The 25,575-nt window shown below is 40.1% G+C and overlaps 3 protein-coding genes across 6 annotated transcripts; all 3 read left to right on the top strand.

Moving 5' to 3' along the window:
• The first annotated feature begins 3,724 nt into the window (after positions 1 to 3,724).
• LOC147849949 (DEAD-box ATP-dependent RNA helicase 15-like) lies at positions 3,725 to 8,694 on the top strand. Of its 4 annotated transcripts, none has more exons than XM_087336958.1 (12): positions 3,725 to 3,747; positions 4,540 to 4,696; positions 6,098 to 6,198; positions 6,279 to 6,451; positions 6,756 to 6,987; positions 7,070 to 7,188; positions 7,316 to 7,372; positions 7,456 to 7,640; positions 7,730 to 7,874; positions 7,986 to 8,069; positions 8,151 to 8,214; positions 8,305 to 8,694. In XM_087336958.1, exons 2-12 carry the CDS (start codon positions 4,578 to 4,580, stop codon positions 8,313 to 8,315), a joined length of 1,290 nt encoding a protein of 429 aa, XP_087193084.1. In that variant the 5' UTR covers positions 3,725 to 3,747; positions 4,540 to 4,577; the 3' UTR covers positions 8,316 to 8,694. The 4 variants fall into 4 exon arrangements, with proteins under 4 accessions (XP_087193084.1, XP_087193088.1, XP_087193087.1 ...); XM_087336962.1 differs by lacking the exon at positions 3,725 to 3,747 and adding an exon at positions 5,792 to 5,902 and having other exon boundaries at positions 4,540 to 5,690; XM_087336961.1 differs by lacking the exon at positions 3,725 to 3,747 and having other exon boundaries at positions 4,540 to 5,928.
• Positions 8,695 to 9,901: 1,207 nt separating this feature from the next.
• On the top strand, positions 9,902 to 12,340 carry LOC147849950 (uncharacterized). Its single transcript, XM_087337293.1, has 3 exons — positions 9,902 to 10,138; positions 11,487 to 11,630; positions 12,017 to 12,340. The coding sequence occupies exons 1-3, from the start codon at positions 9,935 to 9,937 to the stop codon at positions 12,179 to 12,181; spliced, it is 513 nt and encodes a 170-aa protein (XP_087193419.1). The 5' UTR covers positions 9,902 to 9,934; the 3' UTR covers positions 12,182 to 12,340.
• A 1,431-nt stretch (positions 12,341 to 13,771) lies between these two features.
• LOC147849951 (aluminum-activated malate transporter 12-like) lies at positions 13,772 to 17,341 on the top strand. The gene is made up of 6 exons (XM_087337132.1): positions 13,772 to 14,012; positions 14,815 to 14,955; positions 15,190 to 15,462; positions 15,558 to 15,697; positions 15,793 to 15,936; positions 16,495 to 17,341. The coding sequence occupies exons 1-6, from the start codon at positions 13,772 to 13,774 to the stop codon at positions 17,101 to 17,103; spliced, it is 1,548 nt and encodes a 515-aa protein (XP_087193258.1). The 3' UTR covers positions 17,104 to 17,341.
• Positions 17,342 to 25,575: the final 8,234 nt, after the last annotated feature.

The following is a 25,575-nucleotide window of genomic DNA, read 5'->3' on the forward strand; positions in this document are numbered from 1 at the left end:
GACAAATGTTGCAGTGTTGCAACGCCTTAAATTTATTGCCTATTGGAAGAAGGTCCCTTTTCTCACACTACAAAATGCAAGATCCATGTGGTGCTTAGCACCACCAGTATGTTTGTTCCCACCATCAATCACATAACTAGGTTATGGAGTGGTGGTGTGTTTATACTATTTATCCTTTAGGGATGGGGACCCAAGGAAGAGTGCAACATACCAAGGTTGGCTTGACAGTAGGTCAACATTCTTGTAATAACTGTTTATAACTAATGAAAGGATATTTTTCAGGAAAAAAAAAACCCTTTTCATAACGATGGGCACACTACATAAATGTATTCCAGCTCTTCATGGTTTACCCTAACACAAACTCGCATCCTCGTGTCTTTCTCACAACTAATAACAAATGTATGTGTGGTGTGCCATTGAAATGTACAAGTGCTTAAAACAATTACCTTGTCAATGAGCTATATGTATGATGTATGTGGACTAAGATGGACAACTAAATGTAGCTTGGAATTCCATCTAGTAACTAGTGAGTAAAATAGTCACTCGTTATCAATTATGCCCACAACTTTCTACGTGCTTCACCTAAGGTTTCCATAGGTCAAAGAGGGGGTTGCTTATAATCATTGATTGCCCACATTTTAAGTATTTCTAGTATATTTTTATTCACCATATATACTATGTCAATCTACATTGGTGCATGGCCACTTACATGTACACCTTGACCAATTACATAGCACAAGGTGCACTATGGTTGGGTTAGTTGTCGAACAACCTTTCCCATGATCGAGGGGTGTAGATGTTTCCAAGTTTCTCTACAAACACAGTGCCTTGTGTGTTGGCTTAGAGGTCAAGCAACATGGAGGTTAACCAATGCATAGGCATGTCTGGTTGCAATTGATCAATCTGTATCGCTTTGTAATCATTGTTATGCATTGGCATGTCTACTTGCAATTGATCATTTTGTATCGCTTTGTAATCATTGTTTGGCAACAAGATTTTAGTTTCAAGGCCAATAATCTCAATACTAATGATGTTGTCAAGTGTTGAACAACATTATTTTCACAATTCTATCTATCCACTATACACCAAAACCTCATTATTGTCTAGCTTTGGACTAGCCAACATCAATAAATCTCATATATATTGATGATTTATATAATTATTTATTAATATAACCATGATCTAGAATTCTCGAAAGGTTGACTTTTGTTTCATACACTTCCAACTTTGATCAATCACAAACATTCCCAAGAGGTATAAAACAAACCACCTAAACATGAAACAATGACATTACATGTGTCACGATGACTACCTTGAATAGAGAAGTGCATTGTTAAATTATTTGTCAAATGATGTGCACAATAATTCACAACTTCAGCAAATAGAAGGGTGGTGGATTGTTATTGAGTTTGATTAGGTTGAATCTTTCTTAAAAAGAGAACAAGTTCATTACTCTTAGAACGGAATTTCAGTCATTGTCCATCCAAATGTTGTATTGATATTTACTATGCTAGAGTTGACAAAAAGATTGATTGTAATAAACAAAGTGGGTGATCGAGGACTTAATATGATAGTTGAGCTTAATAATTAAGCTAATGTAAAATAAGAGCCATGTCAATTGATGTAACCAAGGTTGTTACTAGTTAGACCACTCAAAACCACCTACTATACACGACCACTCAATAAAACATGAATGAGCTAAAATCTGTTCATTGTAATTGTCTTGATATGCTACACTATACACCCAAAAACGTTGTTAGAACGTGCTATCTTTTGTTGCTTGGTTTGATTGCACATATCTTATCCATGCAATGTGTAGTTTCGTTCGATTATGCATGTCTTATCTACCCCGAAGTTCAACGTGCAACGTAATAGGGCAACGATGAATGATGTTAGAGAGGATGTGAAATCGATGGGTCTGATATGAGCATCACCGACTGATAGAGTGCGCAATGGAGGGCAGGCATGAGAGGCTCAGTCTTGAACGTGTCACAATGTCCCAATGGGAACCTGAGATCGCATGTCCCGATGGGCACGTGTTTCAAGGATATTTTAAATTGTAACGAGAGCGTAAAAAGACGGACGCTGAACGCCAGAACGATGCCCCCCCCCTCCCAACAAACAAACAACTTACGAAGAAAGAAGCCCCCCAAGATGTCTGTGAGCCGTCGATGCTCCTCAAAAAGCGATGGCCATAGCCGTCCGATCAAAAGGAGAATATGTGTATGTATATATATATATACATATATACATATAGCACAACAAAAATAGGGTTATGTAAGCAAATAGAAAATAAATAAGTAAAGAAGAAAATAAAAAGTTAAAAAATAGAAAATTAAAAAAAAGAAAAAGGAAAAAGGAAAGAGGAAAAAAAGGAAGAAGTTTAAAAATATAAAATAAAAAAAGGGGAAATGCAAAAAAAAGAAAAAAGGTTAAAGGAAAAAAGAGAAAAGGAAAAAAAAGAAAAAGGAAAAAGGCAAAAAAGAAAAGAGGGAAAAAGAAAAAGGAAAAAGGCAAAAAAGAAAAGGAAAAGGCAAAAAAGAGAAAAAAGAGAAAAAGGAAGAAAAGAAAAGGAAAAAAAAGAGATTTAAGAAACAAATAAAAACGAATAGATAAAATACAAAAAATACAAAAAGAAAGAAAGAAAGAAATAGGTAAATAAGTAAATAATCAGATAAAAAAAAGACGAAGAAACTGTTTAAAATTCTCTCTCTCTCTCTCTCTCTCTCTCTCTCTCTCTCTCTTCTTCGTCTTCGTCTTCGTCTTCGTCGTTCGACAGAGACAGAAGACACAGAGAAGAAACAGAAGAAACAGAAGAAACAGAAGACAGAAGAAGAGCTCCGGTGGTACTCTTCTTCTTCTTCTTCTTCTTCCATCGCATCGCCTGCACACTCTCTCTCTTCTCTCCTCATTCTCATCTTCCAGGTATGTCTCTTTGCCCTTTCTCTTTCTTTCTCATGTCTCCCTTCTCTCTCTTTTTGGTTTCCTTTTATCTCGTACGTCCGCGGACCTGGTTAGGGTTTCTGCAGATTTCCGATCGTTTTCCTACGGATTAAAATTCCCGTAGATCCATCCCCATGCTCATATGGTTACAAACTTACAGAGCTTTTCAGGTTCCCGTATGCATTTGGTTAAGAGTTTCTTCATATTCCCCCCCTGCTCACATGGGTTTAGGGTTTCGCACCTCCCATCTGCTTAAGTTTCGCACTATATATATGTGTGTGTGTATCTGGTTTGGATTTTTTGCGCATTTTTTTGGCCCTTAAAAGGTTGGGGATTTCGCACATTTCAGTGCATCTTTATTTGGTTTGAGGTTTCTCACACCTCCGTGTAGATATGGTTAGGGATTTAGCACATTTCAGTGCATCTTTTTTTGGTTTGAGGTTTCTCACACCTCCGTGTAGATATGGTTAGGGATTTAGCACATTTCAGTGCATCTTTATTTGGTTTGATGTTTCTCACACCTCCGTGTAGATATGGTTAGGGATTTCGCACATTTCAGTGCGTCTTTATTTGGTTGGCGCTCATGCACCTTTATTTTCTGATGTTATTAGGGTTTCCCACATCCATGTCTGCGTAAATATATGGTTAGGATTTAGCTCTTTCGGTATCGACATGGTTACGAGGTTCCAGATTTCTATGCGTTCAGGGTTAATGTTTCTGTAAAATTGTTGTGTTGACACGGCTCTAGTTCTGCTCAAATTTGTAATCGTAGGGAAACAAACGGCTATGGTTTAGGCATACAAGGTACAATTTCAGTGTAGATATAGTATTACACCTTCTTTGGTGTCTATTTCTCCGAACGATCAACTGTATGTTTCTGTTATAAAGGGGATTCTGTACGGCCTATTTTGCCCCATGTATGACTATGGAGTTTGCTGTTTCAAGGTTTTGTCTTTCTGGTCTGCTAGTACCTCTGTTTCTTGTACTACGCCGAGTCTTTCTTGCACGTCTTTTGTGTCAAAAAAAGCTTATTTGCCTCAGTTTGTTCCTAGATTTTTCAAAGTCCGCATTTGTTGAGTTTACTCTCAGGTTTCTGACTGTCAATAAGCTGTTTTGGCATATTTCTGTTTGGAGTCTTTTTGTGTCATTGGAAACCAATTCAGAGAGATGAATATTACTAATCAATTGCAGAAGTACTCCTTTTGGCTCCTACTGTTCCTCTTTTGGAAGGTATCTGATGGATTATTTAACATATAGAAGTGTCTTCCATTTCACATTCTTTATATTATCTCCTGTATCTAGCTTGCAGAACTATCTTATCTTTGGAGCCCATTGTTTCTATTTTGATTTGGTTCTCAGTTTTTTTGTTTACATTTTCATCGTGAGAATCAGAAGAATATCAACTGCTGCATTGTATTGGAGGATATTCATTGCAAGTTTGTACAAAAGCAGAATCATTGCCCTTTGCCCAAAATCTTTTTTTTTTCTTGTGCAAATTATGTTAGGCAATCACATGTATGGAAGTTTAGCTTAGAGATTTAGGTGTGCAGAAGAGTACTTAATATGTTAAAATGAAAAATAATGGAATTTTTGCAGATAGCTAGGCTTCTTTTTCATATATATTCTTCATCAAAATGGGTGAGATCAAGGACATCGATACATACCAAGAGGAGTTGCTTGACTATGAAGAAGAGGAAGAACTGGCTCCCGATGCCCTTGCAACGAAAGCTTCTGGAGAAGGCGGCGGGAAAAAGTAAGTCTACTGGAGCATCGCAAAAAAAATTCTTTGCACGGATGGTTGGGTGATCTCTATAGAGTACATGGGTGGTGGCTTGCTGTCTCCAACTTGTCTCCTTCGAATCTCAACATCTTATGTTCTGTAGAAGTAGAATTATCTCTATTATGTTGCTTATTTGCTGAAGGATAGCCTTTTCTTTGGCAAATGGTCATTAGAAAACCTTTTTCTTTGTCAAATATATGGATATCGCTCTGAACTCTCAATCTACATAGTTTTTGCTTCTACAACATTTTTTTCTGCCACCTCCGTCGTAGAAGTTATTGTGGTTTCGCTGCAAATTTCAAGATTTCAGCCAGTAAAGTCTAAAGATACAAGGTGACAGTCTGCAAGCTGTGTTGTATGGGACACTCAATCAATGACCACTTCATTTAAAAAGTACTCTTTGCCAATATATTTTGCCACAAGCTTGACTGTGGGCAATTTCCCAGTCTGGAAACTACTTGGAGCTGCACTTTCAACAGCAATCTCAAAATTATTTATATATATGGTTCAAAGAGCAGTGTTTGAAAGGGCAAGTTAATACAGAATATATGTGAATTTTTGAAGAAGCAGACCAACCTTACGTGTTGTGTAGGTTTTACCTCTAATATCATGAAGCATGAGGTCTGAATGGATGCCATGGCCACAATTTCTTCCATTTGTGCTATATAGGGTTTTTTTCCTGTAGTGTCTTGCAGCACATGAAGTGAGAATTGCCATCCACTGATCTCAATTATTTAGAATGGTTGTGAAATTTGTGGAATTAAGATGCTGTGCACCTGGTGACACAAAAGATGGTGGATCACTGGCTTTAAGTTGGAAGTTTCTAAATGAAGCACATGTTAGAATCAGAAAGTAATAAGAAAAAGTCTTGACAACTTGGACACAAGGCTACTGAAACTTGAATGACTACAGAAATGGTCTTCTATTTCTCAAGTTGACTTCCATATCATCAAAAGCTTTGCAGTTAGTATCCTTATGACAGCATTTGATACAATTGAAGTACTTCTGATGGTTTATCATGGTAGTGAGATTAAACATGGGAGATTGCCTTACCAGTTATGTTTATAGCAGAGGATCTTAAAGTTTGTTGTTCATCAATGGCTAGAAAGGGAATATCGAACCTGCAGTTGAGTTATAGAGAAATGGGACGGTTGCTTATGGAACTGTTCAAAGTTTAAGGTTCATCAAGACACTGCTTCAATTAAGTTATTCCTTAAGTCTCTCTGTTCTTCTCTAATATGCATTTTATAATTTGCACATGTTTCATAAATCTTGAAATAAGGAAGCAGAAATTAGAGGAAATTGCTACCAATTCTGCACCTTTTAGGTTTATTATCAGTTAAACCTAAATATTCTGATCCTATGCATTTGCAGAGGGTATGTAGGTATACACAGTTCAGGTTTTCGTGACTTCCTTCTGAAACCAGAGCTGCTGCGTGCAATTGTAGATTCAGGATTTGAGCATCCATCTGAAGGTGGCTATTTTCTTTTACGTAAAAGAGTGAACTGTATATGCATACGAATTGTTTAATGAGTATCTTTTGTCTTGTAACAGTGCAACATGAATGCATTCCGCAAGCAATTCTTGGGATGGACGTCATTTGCCAAGCCAAGTCTGGAATGGGGAAAACTGCTGTATTTGTTCTTTCGACTCTCCAGCAGATTGAACCGGTTGCTGGTCAAGTTGCTGCCATTGTTCTTTGCCATACGCGTGAATTGGCCTACCAGGTGTTTATCCAGTACAAAAAAATTTACGCAAAAAAACTGGAAAAAATAAAGTGAAAAACTTCGTAAATAGTCCAGAGTCTTCTTTATTTCTCCAAATGTCCTTTTTCAACCTTTTCTTGAGAAGTTATTTGTTGTATTTGAGCAATTATAGGGTCATTCATCCGCTTTTTCTTCTTTTGTGTGTTACCAGTGGCATTTGGGGCAAATAATGGAAAGTTTATGGCATCACTGGCAATAAATATCTCTATAGTTTTTCCAAGAAGTTAAACTGCTGTTGTTAGTGAGTTTGATAATTGTATTGCAGATCTGTCATGAATTTGAGAGATTCAGTACGTACTTGACCGACATTAAGGTATCTGTGTTCTACGGAGGTGTCAACATTAAAGCTCATAAGGAGCTTTTGAAGAATGATAGTCCCCATGTTGTGGTTGGGACACCCGGCCGTGTTTTAGCTTTGGCTAGGGACAAAGATCTGAATCTGAAGAGTGTGAGGCATTTTATTTTAGATGAGTGCGACAAAATGCTTGAATCGCTAGGTATGTTTAATACACAACTTATGGACATGTGTTTTGAGCAATTGCCTTTTCTTTCTTGTGTAATTGTTTGTGTGTATCATAGACATGCGAAAAGATGTCCAAGAAATCTTCAAGTTTACCCCCCATGATAAGCAAGTGATGATGTTTTCTGCTACCTTGAGCAAAGAAATTCGTCCAGTGTGCAAGCGGTTTATGCAAGATGTAATTTTCTTTGCAACTTCATAATTCTGGTTATTGATCATTAATAGCTTCAATATGCATGCTTTCCATGTTGCTTATATATAATCATTCTTATAAAAGCCTGATGTGATCTGTTTCTTAATTTCAGCCTATGGAAATCTATGTTGATGATGAAGCTAAGTTAACATTACATGGATTAGTCCAGGTAGTTTTTATTTGTTTGTCATATATTTCTGTCAAAGTTTTCTGTCTTGTGATGCTTAATGCTTGTGCGCTATTTTGTTTCAGCACTACATAAAGTTAAGCGAGCAAGAGAAGAATCGGAAGCTAAATGACTTGTTAGATGCATTAGATTTTAACCAAGTAGTGATTTTTGTGAAGAGTGTTAGTCGAGCAGCAGAGTTAAACAAGCTTCTCATAGAGTGTAACTTTCCTTCAATATGTATTCATTCAGGCATGTCTCAGGAAGAACGGTAAGATGGTCATTCCTCCTGGAACTCAATATATATGGTTAGTTGATTAATATAGGCATTTCTGATAATACTCCTCTTTGATGGATCAGGCTAACACGGTACAAGAACTTTAAGGAGGGGCACAAGCGCATATTAGTTGCTACTGACTTGGTCGGACGTGGAATAGATATTGAGAGAGTCAATATTGTCATCAATTATGATATGCCAGAGGAAGCAGATACCTATCTTCACAGAGTAAGCCAAAATTTGTTAACTTGAATGGACTGATAATAAAGCTTTTGTTATATTATTTATGATTGAAATGAATTGTGTCATCTATGGCTAAACCTTGGTTATAATGGGCAGGTTGGAAGAGCTGGTCGGTTTGGGACCAAAGGTCTTGCGATAACATTTGTTGCTTCAAGCAAAGACTCAGAGATTCTCAACAAGGTGAGCGTCCACATGATAATTTTCTCGGAACTCCTAATCAGATGTTACAGATAAACTCTTAAGCTAGTGTTGTAATGTCAGGTTCAAGAGCGTTTTGAGGTGGACATTAAGGAGCTGCCTGAACAGATTGACACTTCAACATATAGTACTACAACCTTACTCTTAATTTCTGTTTGCAATGTGTGTATTCATATGACAGGTTTTTAGAGAAGATTTTTTGTTGCTTTTTGTGCAGTGCCTTCTTAGGTGATGGTTTTTATGTTAAGGTGTTCAATGGAAGGGGCCCTGTGTCACTTGCTAGATGCAGTGTCGTTGTTTCATAATTGGCTATGGAGAATCCTTGAAACTTCATCAAGCATTTTCATTTGGACTTCACAGTATTATCACCTGAAAGCATTGCATGGAGGATGGATGGCTGAGAGCTCTTATAACATATTTTAGAAATGGAAGTTATGTAATGTTCTTAGAATTCTCCTTGCTGCTATGTATGAAATTTGCTGCGCCTCGGTGGGAGTGGGTTCTTGGATCATTTTCCATTGGGCTCATGTACACAATTGAGTTTTTTCACTGTATTCTGCAATGAAGGATGTTGAAGTTCTTTTCATCAGAAGTTAGTTCATTTGGATTCCTTGTATAACAGGCTTAAACAAAGAGCGGGGAAGTACGAAATCTTTTTTGTTATGCATGTATTCATTGTGTTGGAAAGCCTAGTGAGAAGACACTTGTTTTTTCTCTTGTAAGTGTGAAAAATAATGTTTTTAAACTATGAAAATCATTAGTCTCCTAGGCCATTTTGCCACTACAGAAAATTATTACCAAAAAGGCCCGCACTTTCATAGGCCATTTTGCCATTTTACTACAAGAGTATCTCTTGTGCCTAAACCACTTCAGATTATTCTTTGAGGCGCTCAACCTCATCAATTCCTTAACCTTGTTAGAGAATACTGCTGTAGGTACCAAAAAGGATCTCTTGTTCCTTAACCTTGTTAGAGAATACTGGCTGTAGGTACTAAAAAAGATCTCTTGTTCCTTAACCTTTTGATTGTACTCCTTAACCATGTTGACAATGAACATAGTACCTTCTAAATGCAAACAAGGGGGAACTAGATTAGCTCTAACAAAAGATGAAATAAAATGCCTGTATGAGATTACATTTTAGGTACCAAACAAGTGAGGAAACATACATGAACATAGAGAATGGGGAAGTATGCAAAAGAAAGTGTAGATTAATCAAAATACTAACAGCAGGGAACACATTACAAGAGGAATGTGATGTAAACTGAAACTTGCAAGCAAAATACATCATTGTGTGCCCATTGTAGAGAGTTCTTACAGAGAACGAGAGGTGTACTGCGTTTGTTTGTGTGGGTGTGTATCAACACAACGAAAATCCCATTTACTCCCACAAACATGCCATTTGCAGGTCTCTAATGGTTAGACATGCCACCAAATGCTCTAAATCTAGATGACAACCCCTACTTAACTGAAGGAGAAGTATGATGTTAATGAATAGATATGAAAAGAAAGGAGACATATACATATACATGTACTGTTGTACATATGGATATACATATACATATACTGTATACATATATGTATCAGTATGTACATCTCTAATACATACATACATACATGTTCATATACATATATGTATCAGTATGTACATCTCTAATACATACATACATACATACATACATGTTCATATACATATATGTATCAGTATGTACATCTCTAATACATACATGCATACATGTTCATATACATATATGTATCAGTATGTACATCTCTAATACATACATACATACATACATACATACTGATACAATAGAATAATAACAAAGAGAGTTAACAAAGAAAAGGCAGAGATGGGGGATGAAGAGGAGTCATCGTCGTTTCTGGATCAAACCCAGCAGTGGATTAACAGCTTCCGTCATCGATTCCCTGTTTCTTCACTGAAGAATGCAGGGATAGGATTCTATGATGCTCTCATCTGTCGCTCTCTGGTCGTCGATGTGGCTGAGACAGGAGGAAGAGTCGTCTGTACCATGAAAGTCCCTGCTAATATCTGTGTAAGTTTTATCTTCTCTATTCCTACTCTATACTAGGACTTGCATATATACTTCTGAGACTAACAATGTTATATGATGATGTTATCCTTGTACATGGTATCATGCTTATCAATGGAATACATGTACATGGCATCATGTTGTCCATGTTGCGATGAATGGCTTGTAATCTGGGAAGTTTGATTGTATGTACTGTGATCCATGTGCACAATATCATGCTTTTCTATGGGATCCGTATACATGGTACCATGTCATCCATGTGCATAGGATCATGTGATGTATGCATGTAGAATTATGTGATGATGCATGTGCACAATGCCGTGTCACCCATGTACTCCAATATCATGCCATCCATGTACACAAGATCATGCGCATTATATGATGCGATCCATGTATATTGTCTTGTGTTATACAGTCTAGGAGTTTACTAAAAATCTAATTCTACCATGAAATGTAAGCATGAGAAGAATAAATGTTAAAATGTGATCCTAGTGCATGTTATCATATTATACCTTCTTGGGCTTTTGTTATGTCTACACTGCGATATGTATGCGAAGAGCAAAGTAATCCATGTCCATAATATCATGTTACAAAATTACAATATCATCCATGTATGTGGTATTATTTTATAGAATTGTCTGTGTAATGATGGCATCAAGTTATACAATATGATCTATGTAATAACAAGTATCTGTATTCTATCATATCATACAAAGTGATTTGTTTACATCACTTTATCAAGTTCTGTAATGTGATGTAGCTACATAATATCACGCTATAGTATGTGCAAATATATTTTAACTATGCACTATCAGAGAGATAACACTATAATGAACCCTTGCACTTGAATTCATCAATCTAATAACATGTGCTTGAATTTTATGTCGGCTGACGTATGCAATTATTAAATTTACTTCAACAACATTTCAACATTTTATGCAAAGTGTATAGGTTTGTTGGTGTTTAACATCATGTTTACTTAACTTTCTTCCTTCAACTGTTTAACATCATGTTTACTATATGAACGAATTTGCAAGTTATGTTTCGATCTAATGGTCAAGTCAAATATGTGTATGTTGGAAAAGTTAAGAGTGAATGTCAAGTGGCTTGAACAATGACCCATGATGAGTTTCATGCTTCTCCACTCTTCCTCTATGATCCACATATAGGCACTCTTTATTTCCCCCCAATGCTCCTAGCAACCCCTCGAAGAGAGAAGCAACCATTCATTTAGTATATAATTACTCAAATGTTTTTTTGTTTTGTTTTGAAAGATGTAATGGCATTTGGTTCATGTAGATGATCTCAATATTTTTTGAGAGTGATTTCTTTTCATCATCAACTCTGGCAGAATGCAGGTCATCGGCTCCATGGAGGGGCCATTACTTCTCTAATAGATATGGTTGGGTCGGCAGCTATCTTCGCTACAGGTGCACCATATTCCGGTGTATCTGTTGAAATCAATGTTACCTTTATGGACGCAGTCCCCATTGATGTAAGTCTCGTATCCCGATCCATGACTTTACAAATTGTAACGAATCCTTTTATGTTATGTAAGGTCAACACCATATCTCATTTTTTTGCACTGTTTTGATTATCTTCTTGATGGTTTTTACATATATCAGACAATCTAATAAAGGGGAAAATGTAGCACTATGAAAATACATTTTTTTCCTACATTTGTTTTGTCTAGATAACCTAAAAGAGATTGAGTTTCAATGGGGGATCTAGCTATATACTCTTTCTGAGCCACTGAACCCATCTTCTTAGAAATTTATATCTAATCAATACTGTCATCATCATTGTGGTTCATAAGACATAATCATACATAAATCTAGCTTTATTAGAATGAATTTTCTTTTCTTTTCTTCCTGCATGAAGGAGGATGTTGAAATCGAGGCTCAGGTTTTGCGGATCGGGAAAAATCTTGCTGTTGTGACTGTTGATATGCGAATGAAAGCTACTGGGAAAATCGTCATTCAAGGGCGTCACACTAAGTTCATTGGAGGACAACAAATGTTGAGCACAGTGTCGAGCAAACTGTAACATGGAAATCATATTGGAGTGTTTTTGTCCTTTATTTTGTAATTTAATGCACAAAATTCTCAAACTTTGAAGTACCATTAATGTGGTATGAACTCAGCTTAGGGGTTAGGATTGAGCATAAACATCATTGAAACATGGGATCTTAACTTTCTCTGCGAATGAATGTCTGTCTATCATTTTATTATCATTAATGTCTGTTTATAATTTTATTATCATTATATACATGCCTGATCTTGAAGATTGGTTATGCCTTTTGAAACAAGTGTAATTGTTCATGCAACAATTCTATATGCAATGTTTTTGCCAAGTTTTGAAAGGTTTGGGGGCTTTGAAGAGAAAGATTGTGATGCATCGCCAAAAACTTGAAAGCAAATGCGAGAAGCTTTTGATTTATAATCTAATAGACATCCTAACGTAAAGCTCTTAAAAAATGTAGTGAAGAATATGGCTCTATATATACTTTGTAGTGAGCTTTGGCTATGCTATAGGATGTAACATTGTTCTTGTCTTCATGGTCTTCACAAAAACATAATTTTGATTCATCAAAACAATCATTGAAAACCTTTAATGCATGCGAGCCTCATTTGACATGCCTTACTATTCTATCAAATCATTTCATCGATAAGTGTTTAGTGAAGAGAGACAAAAAATTAAATTATACAAAATCACATCACTCTTGGCCCTCATGGCACATAATAATGTTCGATTCATCCATAAAAGTTGCAAAAGTGTGTATGGAAGTTTTTTTTATCAAGTTTATGCATCAACATTATAATGTAATGTAGTGATAACTAGAGAGCTGCTCAAAGACAACGAGCATGTAAAGAAAGGTGACAAGTGAATCTAATTTTTCTATTGGCCCTAATAAAATACGATAATGTTTCATTCATCTACTAAGGGTGAAGTCACTAGTGCCCCTAATGAAAGATGAAAATGTTTTAAATTCAGCTAGTGAGGATGCCAAAGTGTGTACGAAAGTTACCAATTGTATTCATCAACATGTTATCTTAATATTCCTTGAGAGCAAATAAACATTGCACACTTGTAAGACACAAGCACCACACAACAGGTTACTGACAAGCATCGCACACTTGTAAGACACAAGCTCCACACAACGGTAACCTAGATGAAGGATTGGATTGGAATTTAGAGTTGGTAAATGTCTTACTCAAAATATGAAACATATTGGGCATTATGTTTGTGACAACCTTTTTGTTTTTAAACCTTTCCTTTGTTTTTACACTTGCGACTTGTGTGAGCCTGCCACAAACTTCCAAAGAATGTTTAGCAAGTGTGGGAACGGTTGACCATTTTGTGTGTTGTTTCTCCAACTCTAGGTACATCTTTACAAACCCCAAATATAAACATTAAATTAAAACCTTCATATAAGGTCCTATGTAAGTGGAGGGTATTAACTAGTAACTAGTGTATGTGCGTTTGTGATGTTGTAACGTATGAGAGAGAAAGTGAGAGAGAGAGGGTTGGCCTTTGTTATAAGAAGGTGATGGGAAGCTTCAATCTTAGAAATTAGAACTATAGAAGACACAACAATATATAGTGACACTGACTACTAGGGGAGAAACTAAAACAATGAAGCCTAGTAAATTTGTAGAGGAAGAGGATGTGGAGAGAAGGTGGTGGAGGAGTGTAACAAGCTTTGTATTTGTGAAGAGGGAGGTTGAGTGGCGGAGGGTGGTGTATTCTGCAAAGGTTGCGCTCGCATTGTCCCTTGTGTCATTGAGCGTGTTGTTGCAAGAGGTTTTCAAAGAGATTGGTAACAATGCTCTTTGGGCCATCCTCACTGTCATCGTCGTCTTCGAGTTCACCGTTGGTACTACTTGTAACATCTTCTTCTTATGTCACTTCATTGAGATCGAGTCATACTCCCCTTGTTCCAACCTTGGTTTTCTCGACCATATTTATATGCTTTGTTAGGGCAAGATGCCACCACAATTTTCTCCTCATTTCTCTTCCCCTCTAGGCAATTTATATGGTCCCTAATTTATTCTCTTTATCTCGTATATTTATATATATGAGAAGACATTTTTTCTCATTCCCAGGGTTTGGAGACATTTTGAATATAGCGGTAGATGGGGTTTAAAGCTCACTTTCTAATTTCATTAGACATTCCCAGTTTGACTGAATGAATGTGTTCATGTATTTGGGTAAACCTAAGTTGATATTCCACCGAGTCCAATACACTAATGTAGGTTTGATTTTTGATTTCACTAAATTAACTAGATCATATATGGGGGTTGGATCCATAATTAGATTACATTATGTTTTATTAATTCATAATCCTAGGTGAATTGGTCTTTTGTACCCACCAATTTAACTAGATAAAGTAGGGTGCTCGATGCATAGCATTTCTCTCATTTTCTTTCATATATTATCATTGTGCACTCGTTTATTGTTATAAAAATATGTTATTGAACATGGTCCATCGTATTCGTTTGTAGACATTTTCGAGAGAGAGAGAGAGGTCAAATTGCATCTCCCTTTTGAATGTCATTTGGAAAGGAATGTCATGATGTTTGGAAAAATAAGTTTCTTTAGGAATCGATCTTAGTTATGATATTTTGTTTGAACAATTAAATATTTTCACATGATCGTTGAATTGATAACATGTGTAGGTGCCACATTGAGCAAAGGGTTGAACAGAGGGCTTGGCACCATCATGGCGGCTACACTTGGATTGATGATAGACTATTTTGCTAACTTCATCGGACCTGAAATTGAGCCTTATGTTGTGGGATGTTCAATCTTTTTCATTGGTGTGTACATATATACTTTGTCCTACAATCCTAAATTATTCTCTTTGATAGTGACAATTGTTTCAAGCTCAATTGTGCTTGGTCTACTCATTTCTTAATATTTGGTCATGAGATGCACAAACTAATTTTCTTTGTGAATTTTATGATGATTTTCTCTTGATAATCCTCTTTAAGTTGGGTTTTAAAGTATTCTAGAGAGGGAGGGGAACATAATATCACAATATATTTGTGTAGGTATGGTTGCTACATATACACGTACAAATCCGTCAATCAAAGCTAAGTATGACTATGGTGTAGTGATGTTCTTACTAACATTTTGCCTAGTTGTGATAACTGGCTATCGAGTATCCGATAACATTGATCTCGTCTTCGAGAGAATAGTGACAATAATGATAGGAGTCATAATATGTCTCATTGTGAGTGTCTTTGTTTTCCCTATTTGGGCTGGTGACGATTTACATAAATTGGTGATCCAAAACTTTGAAGAGTTGGCTGATTCCCTAGAAGGTTAGTGTTGATTTCAAGTTCTAATTTAACCACAATGCAATATCCTTTGAATGTTTTGCACTAACAGTATGTCGTGTTCGCTTTTCACAACTCAGAGTGTGTCAAGGAGTACTTTCAAGGCGTGCACAAGTTTTCTCGCATATCATCAAAAATATGCAAAGACCAACCGTATGACGATAAAATTTATAAAGGATATAGGGGAGTTCTTATTTCGAAGCAAACACAAGAATCTTTAGTGAGTTGTTTACACATGAAATCTATAATTTCATCATCAAAAGTAGATTTCCCATAAGAATACGCTCAATTGTACATTGTTGTCATGATTGATAGGCAACATCAGCGAGTTGGGAACCAAGGCGTGGAAAACTTGGCTACACATATCCTTGGAAACAATTGGTTGATGTGGGAGCAATATTGCGCCATTGTGCTTACACCGTGTCGGCATTACACGGTTGTGTCCTCTCTGAAATCCAAGTACCAACTCTGACGATAAACTAATTAACAATAAAAAATAGCTAGTGTTGGACTTTCACTTTTCCAAATGTCATAAAGACAAACGAATTATGAATTAGGCAAGCTAGTCCCCCCTCTCTTTTCTTGGGGGACCTCACAAGAAAAAATAAATGTATATTTTACTATTGATGTCAAAGAAGTAGATATAAATAATGTATCTTCATAGTGTGTTTTAAAATTCTAGCATTAGATGCTTGGATAAGGTTTTATTGAAACTTAAAATAAAGACTTAACCCTCAATAACCTTATGTTTCATATTTGGATCCTTATCTAGAGCCAATATTCCTAAATGTTTTCTATTTAAACTTCTTGAAGGCCACGTTGGATACCCTTAAGAGGTAGACTTGTACTACTTCAAAACAAGCAATCAGTACTAGTTGCAACAAACAATAAACGATTGCAATCCATGCATGTTGTTAGAAACCAAAACCACATTCACATTGACCCCAAGTGATGGTGACATTTTGGGATAATCCAGGAAACAATGATGGTTTTTTGTTTTGTTTTTGTAATTGATAGGCCCCAGAAGCTTTGAAGAGGGTGTTTGCAAGATGTTGTATGAGGTTGGGGGTGGAGGCTGCTAGGGTTCTAAGACGTGTGGCCTTTGATCTCCACCATAACCATAAAACACAGCCTAAGCATCGCCTCCTCCGCCCCCTCCGCCATACGATCGAAGAGCTTCGACAAATTGTCAACAAAACATCACTAAATCTCCTTCCTAGAAACCCTAACCCTAACCCAGACCTGAATGTGAACACGAAATCTAACCCAAACCCTAATGCTAACACAAAACCTAATGCTAACACTACTAGTAACCTTGATGATGATCTTGAGAGACTTACCGCTCTCTCTGACCTTCGAGAAAGCATTGTGTTTGCGGAGACCCTCTCATTGTCTGGTGTTGTCACTTTGCTCATTGAAATTTTGGCAAGACTTGATCGTCTCCTCGATGCACTAATGGTGTTTCAAGAGCAAGCAGGGTTCAATGAGCCATTGACATATGATTACTTTGATGGTGTGGATGATGAGGATACTAGTGGTGATATCAAGATTAATGTGCATGTCGATGGTGGTGTCAAGACAATGGAACAATATCACCATGCACCATCAACATCTTGTGGAGAATGAATGGTTTCTTAGATTTTGCCTATCACACATGTACAGAGCGATAGAGAGAAACTTTAGATATTAGATTACATTTCCTTCCTTAGTACCAAAAAAAACATTTTCATCTAGTGTTTGTAGTAACAGTCATGAAAGAGCGATTTTCATGTAGAGCCTCTACTTGAGGTCCCAAAGAAAGCATTCTCAGGTAGTGTTTGTAACTTTAATTGTAAGTATTGATGATCCTTTGTAGTTTCTGTAAGTTGAGTATGTATTCCAAATTTGGGGCCAACATTCTATGGTTCGAAAAATGGGTTCTGAAGGCTGAGACCTTGGAAGAGGAATTCATTAATGTAGGGAATCCATACTCTTTGCATATGCCATCTTCCTTGATGGATTTTACTACTTTAGACATCTTAATTTGTTATGTTCACGGAATTTTAAGTTACTAGCATTCTAAAAGAAAAACACAAAGCTTTCATATTCTAGTTCGGCATACCATAAAACTAGGATGCTATAAGTATAATGATAAGTGGTTAGAAATTTTGCTTTTTGCCAAAAGAGAAAGTGTGCATTGGTTGATGGACTTAAAATTGTGAACAATCTTACATGGTATTAAGAGTTGTAGGTTTACCGTTTCCTCATGTATAAACCCAACAAAAGTTTTAATCATGAGACACGGTTGGTGGTGGAACATGACTCTTAGTCTCTTAGATGTAATCATATTGTTATGTTTCATGATCATTAAAATATAGTATTGTCAATCACAAAACTATAACCATCATGGCATGTGAATGGTAAATCATAATAATTATTGATTCACTTAAACTAAGAAACAAAATAGTGCTCAAATCTACAATGACTTTTATTGAAATTGGGGCTTATGTTTTGCAAAACTTGTAGTCGCTAATATGTGGATGAAGGTTATCAAGGAAGTGGTAGTTCAAGCCCTAGAGGTAAATTTAGTTTCTCTTCATTTGTCATCCTATAATTCTATTGTCATTGTATGCATGCAAGATCTTTCATTTGTTGGATGAAGTATTGAAGGTCTAGATCTTGAACCAAATAAAATCTACAAGTAACTCCACAACCTAGAGTGAGCTTGGTTTTTGTATAAAAGATGAGGGAAAAGCTTGATGATTTGAAGTTCCTTCTGTTGAGAGATCAAGCTCTAGAGTTAGTTAGTTAGTCAACCATGTAACTTCGTAGTTACCTAGATAGAATGCGATGAACAATGGTGCGTAGACCCGAAGGTTGTGGAACCAATGGTGATCTTCACGGTACCGCATGTGCCGTGGAGTCTCAAACCGATTCCGGTACCCAGAGCTCACATCCCGAAGCTGATGGAGCTGCTGAGACAGAAGGTGGAGATGGGCATCCTCGAACCGTCGAGTGCCCCATATTCGAATCGGTGGTTTACCGTGCCAAAGAAGAACGACACACTGCGCTTCATACAAGACCTACAGCCGGTCAACAAGGTGACCATTCGAAACGCAGGTATCAGACCGATCATCAATGAGTTCGCGGAGGCCTTCGCAGGGAGGTCGATCTACTCGGTCGGGGACCTGTACTCAGGCTACGATCAGTTCCAGCTAACCGTAGAGAGCAGGGGTGTCACGACGATGCGGACTCCTCTCGGCCTAGTTCGGATGTGTACCCTGCCGCAAGGAGGAATGAACTCGGTGGCACACATGGTGAATGCGATGAACAAGGTGTTGAGGGACTGCATTCCGGACATCACCATGCTGTTTCTGGACGACATCCCGATCAAAGGATGTCCGGTGGAGGACAAGGACGAGTCGGTCGGGCCCGACAGTTGCCGGAGGTTCGTGACGAATCACATCCACGACTGCGAGAAGGTGTTACAAAGACTCGAGAGCGCGCGACTCACCTTCTCTGGAGAAAAATCATCCTTCATCACGGAGATGGCTTCTACCTTTGCCGGGGACGGTTTCCAACCATAGGGCCCGCACAGGTGTCCGACTAGGTCCGCAGATTCTTGGGTGTGTGCGTGTTCTACCACATCTGGATTCCGCACTACGCACATGTCGCGGAATCGCTCTACGGGCTATTGAAGAAAGGGCGTAGGTTCGAGTGGAGGACGGAGCACGAAGTCGGTCCGGAGGCTGAAGCAGGCGCTTGTTGTGGCACCGGCTCTCCGGAAAGCGGTTTACGGCAAGGAAGTCCCCATCTACGTGACGGTGGACACGAGCCCGACCGGGATCGGATGGGTGATCAGTCAGGAGGACAAGGACGGTGTACGGTTCTCGATCCGGTTCGGGGCGAAGGTATTGAGCGAGCGGCAGCGAGGATACGCCCAAGTTAAGCGCGAGCTGTGGGGTATCATTTTGGCAGTCAAGACCGACAAGGACTATCTGATCGGGACGGAAGTGATCATTGAGACAGACTGCCTACCGATTCTAGGTATGGTCTCTAGATACGCGACTCCGGACCTGGCGATGCTCAGGTGGATCGCGTACATCAAGTCCCTGAACCCGGAGATACGACACATCTCCGGAAAAGATAATGCCATGGCCGATATGCTTTCAAGGGCGCGGTTCAATGATGAGGACGACATGGTTTTGGATAACGAGGAAGTCGGTGAGGATTTCTTCAGGTCAGCCAACATAACAACAAGAAAGGGGAGCACTCTGGCACTTAACGAATTCGACAAGAGCAAGTACGACAAGGAGTGGCTCCAGATCGGCGGGTTCCTGAAGGTGATGACACCGGACTCGACATGGACGAAGGAAGAGGCCAACCGGATTCGGAAGAAAGCGTACCGATTCTTTCTACGGGACGGGAGCATATGGAAGCACCCTAAGAAGAGAGACGACATCCCGCTCCGAGTGGTGGCGAAGAAAGAGGAACAGGAAGAATTGCTAATGGTGTACCACGAGAGTCCCTGGGCCGGACACCGCGGGACGTGGGCCACATTCGAGAAGCTAAAGGGGAAGTACTGGTGGCCAGGACTATACCGGGACGTGCATCGTTTGTGACGACTTGCGAGGGCTATTAGGAGCTCCACCCGACTTACCCTCTAACTGTCCACTTCAAGTGGATGGTGGATCTGGTGACGATGCCAATGGGGGTAGGGCAGATGCGGTATCTGGTGCTGACTTGGGAGGACCTGACGAACCAGGTGGAAGGCCAAGCGTTGCAGAACAAAACGACCGCGGCCGTGTGCCGATTTCTGATCGAAGAAGTGGTATGCCGGTATGGGTGCGTAGGTAAGATCGTGGCCGACCGCGGGGAATTGGACGCGCACGAGGCGGAAGAGTTGTTTGACCGGCTAGGAATTAAGCTCTTACTCACCATGGCGTACAATCCGGAGGCTAACGGGAAGGTGGAGCGTGGACACGGGTCGATCGTCAAAGCGTTGGTACGGGCATGTGGAGGCCATGTCGGGAACTGGCCACGACTCTTACCCTATGCGTTGTGGGTGGACCGAACTACGCACAGTTCAATAATCGGGTTCATGTCGGCAGACCTAATGAATGGGCAGAAGCTGATCATGCCAACGGAGCTGTTAGCGGCATGGATTCGGCAGCTAGAACGAAGACCGGAGGACGTGGACCGAGCCGCGGAGAAGCTACGGGTGGCGAGGGTAAAGAACAAAGGACGGTTCAACCGGACTCACCGACTAAGACCGAAGAAGATCGAGGAAGGCGACTGGGTTCTAATGTATGACAGCAGCCTCGACAACCAGCACCGGGCAACGCGGAAGTTTGCAAGAAGGTGGTTTGGGCCTTATACGGTGACGAGGGCCAACGACAATGGGACCTACCATCTCGCAGAGCTCGACGGGACAAGGATGGCGGTACCAGTGGCGGGGAAAAGGATCAAAGCATTCAAAAAGTGGCTTGAGGCTGAACTAGACCCGCTCGGTGTTGTTGTCTTGGCCCCGCTCATCCATTATTTCATACCGGATACCCGCTCCGGTAACCAACTCCTCGCCGCCACCCGCCGTCTCTCCGGTCTTACGTTGATCCGCAAACGCCGAAGTCTCTAGAATAGGTGTGGAGTGTCCCGCCCATTTCCGGTCTTTCACAGAACCGTAGTCGTCATGCCCGCTTGGCCTCCTTCTCGCTCTCACCGGCTCCCACCATGTGTTGCGACTCGTTCTCCCCGATCTCCAATCATGCTGGCTTGGTCCTTGCCCGGTTTGGTGCCGAACGATCATGTTCTGGTTTGGTTGGCTTCCTTCCATAATTGTAACCGGTCGGTAAGGGTTCAACTGAACACTTCCGGTCTTGCCGGCTCTTCTTCAGTTCGGGCCCGGTTGACCAGCCCCCGCTTCATTCTTTTCTCGGTTCGCCTTTCGATCAGGTCGGTTCCCGACTCTCTCCTTGTTGCCGCTCTCGGCCTCCCCTTCGATCCTTTCGTATATGCCCGTTCTGGGCCTCGCATCCTCCTCTTCGTTTCGGTCACCGGCCTTGCCATCGCCACCGTCCGTCACTCTAGGTCTCATACCGGCTCTCGGGCCAGATGCCGGGGTCTCTAGAACCGGTGCGGGTAAGATCCCGGCGCCGCCACTCGTTATGTCCATAGCCACCTCCATCCAGATGTCGTTGTTCGTGGCTACCCCGTCTCCGATCGCGGAAGCCTCGATTACGCTTGCCGCCTCCTCTCCCTCGATCTCCTTGCCGCCGTCTTTGTTACCTTCCTTGCCGCCGCCACTGTTCGTCACTCTAGGTCTCGCACCGGCTCTCGAGCCGAACGCAGGAGTCTCTAGAATTGGTGCGGGTAAGGTCCCGACACCACCGCTCCTCTTCTCCTCGCTTGATGTTTCGGGCCACCGTGTCCCGAATCCTCCGCCCACTCTCGAAGTGGCGCTCCTTGCTCCTTAGTCACCGACCTCATCCATGGACGCCCATTCACCGCAAGACAAGAGGGTCGCTTGCTCCGCACCCTCTCCCACGTCACCGTCGTACGCTCTTCCGGCCTCCACATAGGCCCCGTCGTCCACGCATAGTGAGGCTTCTTCCTCCACATCCTCTGATTGTCTCTGGCCCGTCTCCATAGTAGACCCTTCTTCGGCTTCGATTTTTGCCTTCACAATCTCGTATGCTTCCCGTACCAAGGCTTCGATGTTGAGCTTCACCGAACCATTCCGCAGTGAGTTTTCCTCCGTCGGCAGTGACGCGTAGTCACGCACCATCCTCCTTTCGCCGCCGCTTGTGGGCCATGTTGTGGACGACCGCATCTCCTCGTGTCGTCGGCATACCCTCTCTACCTCGTTCCAATCCTCGGTGAGGCCGTACGCCCCTTCATCGTCTTCGAGTTCGGATAAAATGGCCATTCTCCCCTTTTCATCGACCGACTTTAAAAATAATAGGACCTTGTCCGCCCCCACCGATCTTCGATCCCGGTCCGAGAGTTGAGCAAAATGATGCTCGAACTCTCGGAATGCTTTCATTGTGCTCCAAGGAGCCTTCACCGATGTTACCCATAGACCAAACTCGCGTCAATCATACTCGTATGCCTCGTCCCGTCTTTCTCTTTGCCTTGCAAAATCCCTCACCATCCTCGCCATTACTTTTGTGATGTCTTCCTCTTCCATCCTCTTTCTCCCTTGCCGCCTATTCACGTCGGGTTCACCAAATATGTCGCGTATTTCCGCGCGTGCGTGTAGAATAAGGTGGGACCACGGGGGCCTCGGACTAGGGAGTAGATGGGAAGACGGGCATGAGCAAAGTGGAAGAGATTAACACGATAGAGAAAGTAGAAGGAGACAATAATTATGAAGCTATGTATATTATGGGCATGAAAGCCGCAATGCGATTACAACTGCAGCCGCATGGGCCGGACTCAAAACATAAGTAGAGTGTAAACCCTAATCGGATAAGTAAAGAAAGAGATGAAGAAACCCTAAAAGAAACCCAAGAAGAAAACCCTAGAAGAAACCCTAAAACCGAATAGAACCCCTCGACCTAAGTGGTATACCTCTCTCACTCAAAATAGGCAACCCCTTCAATAGCATAAGGAGAGAAAGCCGTTACAAAAAGGAGAGACTAAATATCCCCTTTATTCAATGGGGATATTTGCTTAGATTCTAGGAGGAGGGATTGATAGGGCCTTAGCTCCCACTCCTCACACATACTACTATGCCCATTACTCACCTCGTACTCTACAAAGTGCATATTATCACATTTATGCCTCTACGAACTTTGTGGTGCACCTTTAGCACCTTAGATTATTACCCTTCCCATTACATTTTGTTTACTTATTTTTATTGCACAAATTTACAAGTGCCTGTGTAACGTTGCACACCCCCATTTTATTTGTCCCTCCCGATTTTCTCACTGTAGATGGAATTCTTAATGACAACGACTGAACAAAAGCCCGAGAGCTCTACAGAAGTGGCTCATGACCCACGATGGGTGAAAGCAGTTGACCCAAGCCTTCGTCATAGGCTTGAGGGGGAGGAACCAAAATTGCCACGACGCAGAAGCCGACACCGAAAGTCGCACAGAAGCCAACCCGAAAGCAAAACCGGATGTCGGACGCCTCACACTTGAGCTTGAGGGGGCGTGTTTAGAGATCAAGCTCAACTAAAGTTGGTTAGTTAGTTAACCATGTAACTTTGTAGTTAACCTAAATAGAATCTAGTTAGAAGTGTTGACTACAACGCCTTAAATAGGACCTTGTACTTAAGTAGGATATTCTAGATCCTCCATTCCCAAGGTCATTTAATATAGGACTTACACAGTTGTACCTATATTCTCCTCACACACATGCACTCTTGCACATGAGATCTATATATACCTCATTGATGGTATTTTTGTATTTGATAATGTTTTCTAACATAGTTACTCATCCCCCATCTTGTGTTGTTCATAAGTGTTAACTTTCTCTCTCTATATCTCTCTCTCTCTCACACACACACATATCACTTAATCTTCCGCTTAGCTTAACTACATCACATAACTAGGTACTAATTAAACCGTAGTTAATCACCTACTTCTTAACACCTTCTAAGGCTTGCCACTCGAGGACAACCAATCGGGTGCACTTAATTTGCAATAGTGAATTAGGAGAGCGAACACACCTTGCCTTATCTCTTTCCAAAGGATAGGATAAACAAAACCTTGGGAGGTATGCAAGAGTCTACATGCAATGTTTTTGAGACATGGGCATAGGCTTGGCTGATTAAATGTTAAACAAATGCTCTATACATACCCACACTAAGGTCAAGTTTAATGAATATCAAGGTGGTTGATTTCTCATTTCTAATCATGTGTAGTTGGCTTCCTAATTTCTAACAATTGGCCTATTTCATGTGGATATCTGCCTAAAAGTGTTAGCATAGACCCATCATATGTCATGGACACTCTAGATGTTACATTCCCTAAAATTTCCAAAATTTGACATAATTTTAGCTTACCTTTAGACTCAACCCCCATACCATCCAGAACACCCTAATGCCCTCTATATTTTCAACATGTTCCAACCTTTGTGCTACACCAAGTAAGACGCTATCTTCTCAATTTTGAGCCATTGGGTTACATCTTAATGCATTGACATCATTCCTATTTCCATTTCCATTGGGTTATACCTAGAGATGTTATTTCCAACAACGGATCTACACCTTCAGATATTGGTAGTTCATTTTTTTATATTTAGGTACACTTAGGCACCATTTCCAATAGTTGAACTCGTACACCTTGAAACCATAACAATGGTCCAACAAAAACCTATCTCAAGTAGGCTTATACATAACCCACCGATTACAATATGTTGAGGACACCCTAGTGACTTGCCTAATTGCAATTATTGCTTACAACTTGACACATTAATAACTGACTGATCGCTTAGTATGTGATATACGTAGGGTTGAACAAGGTTTGATTTCTCCTAATATTTGTTTCATGTGCAAAACTAGTATGGAGAAGAGGCTCAAATTAAGGCTCTTCTTCCCATATTTTTATTGAAAACAAAGGGAGCCATGACTAGTAATTGACAATAATTGTGATTAGGGCTTCTCAAACACAAACTATTTGTAACTAAACCCTTTAAAAAATTTCAAACACCCAAACAATGAAATCTTTAAACCAAAAGCATTTCCACTGAAAACTATTCAAACCAATTAATTTGAGGGATTTTTAAGTTCAAACCAAATGGTTCAAGAGATCTACAAATCATTAAGCCATGGATTCATGGTTCGGTTTCGACTTGAACCAAATTGTTATAAGGGTTACTTTCGAACTTTAGGATTCACAATTATAACTTCATAATGTATAATGCATAATTGATCAAATTAAATTACATATTTAGTAAAAATTTAAAAAATGCCCCCCAAATTGTAGCCAAATTGAACCATTTACAGATTTTTGAGCCTAAACCAACAAACCAAATGGAATTGGTTAAGTTGTTAAACTATGGTTGTGTGCTTTAGTTTGGCCCAAACTGAACCGTTGTCGATTCCTAGCCAAGGAGGATAAGATGTGAGTTCACTCAACAGAGCTAACTTACTCACCGAGTTATGATAGGGTA

The sequence above is a fragment of the Azolla caroliniana genome, unplaced genomic scaffold, assembly GCF_043228905.1.
Source record: "Azolla caroliniana isolate FFs.n. ecotype wild unplaced genomic scaffold, voAzoCaro1.0.p SCAF_22, whole genome shotgun sequence".
NCBI lineage: Eukaryota > Viridiplantae > Streptophyta > Polypodiopsida > Salviniales > Salviniaceae > Azolla > Azolla caroliniana.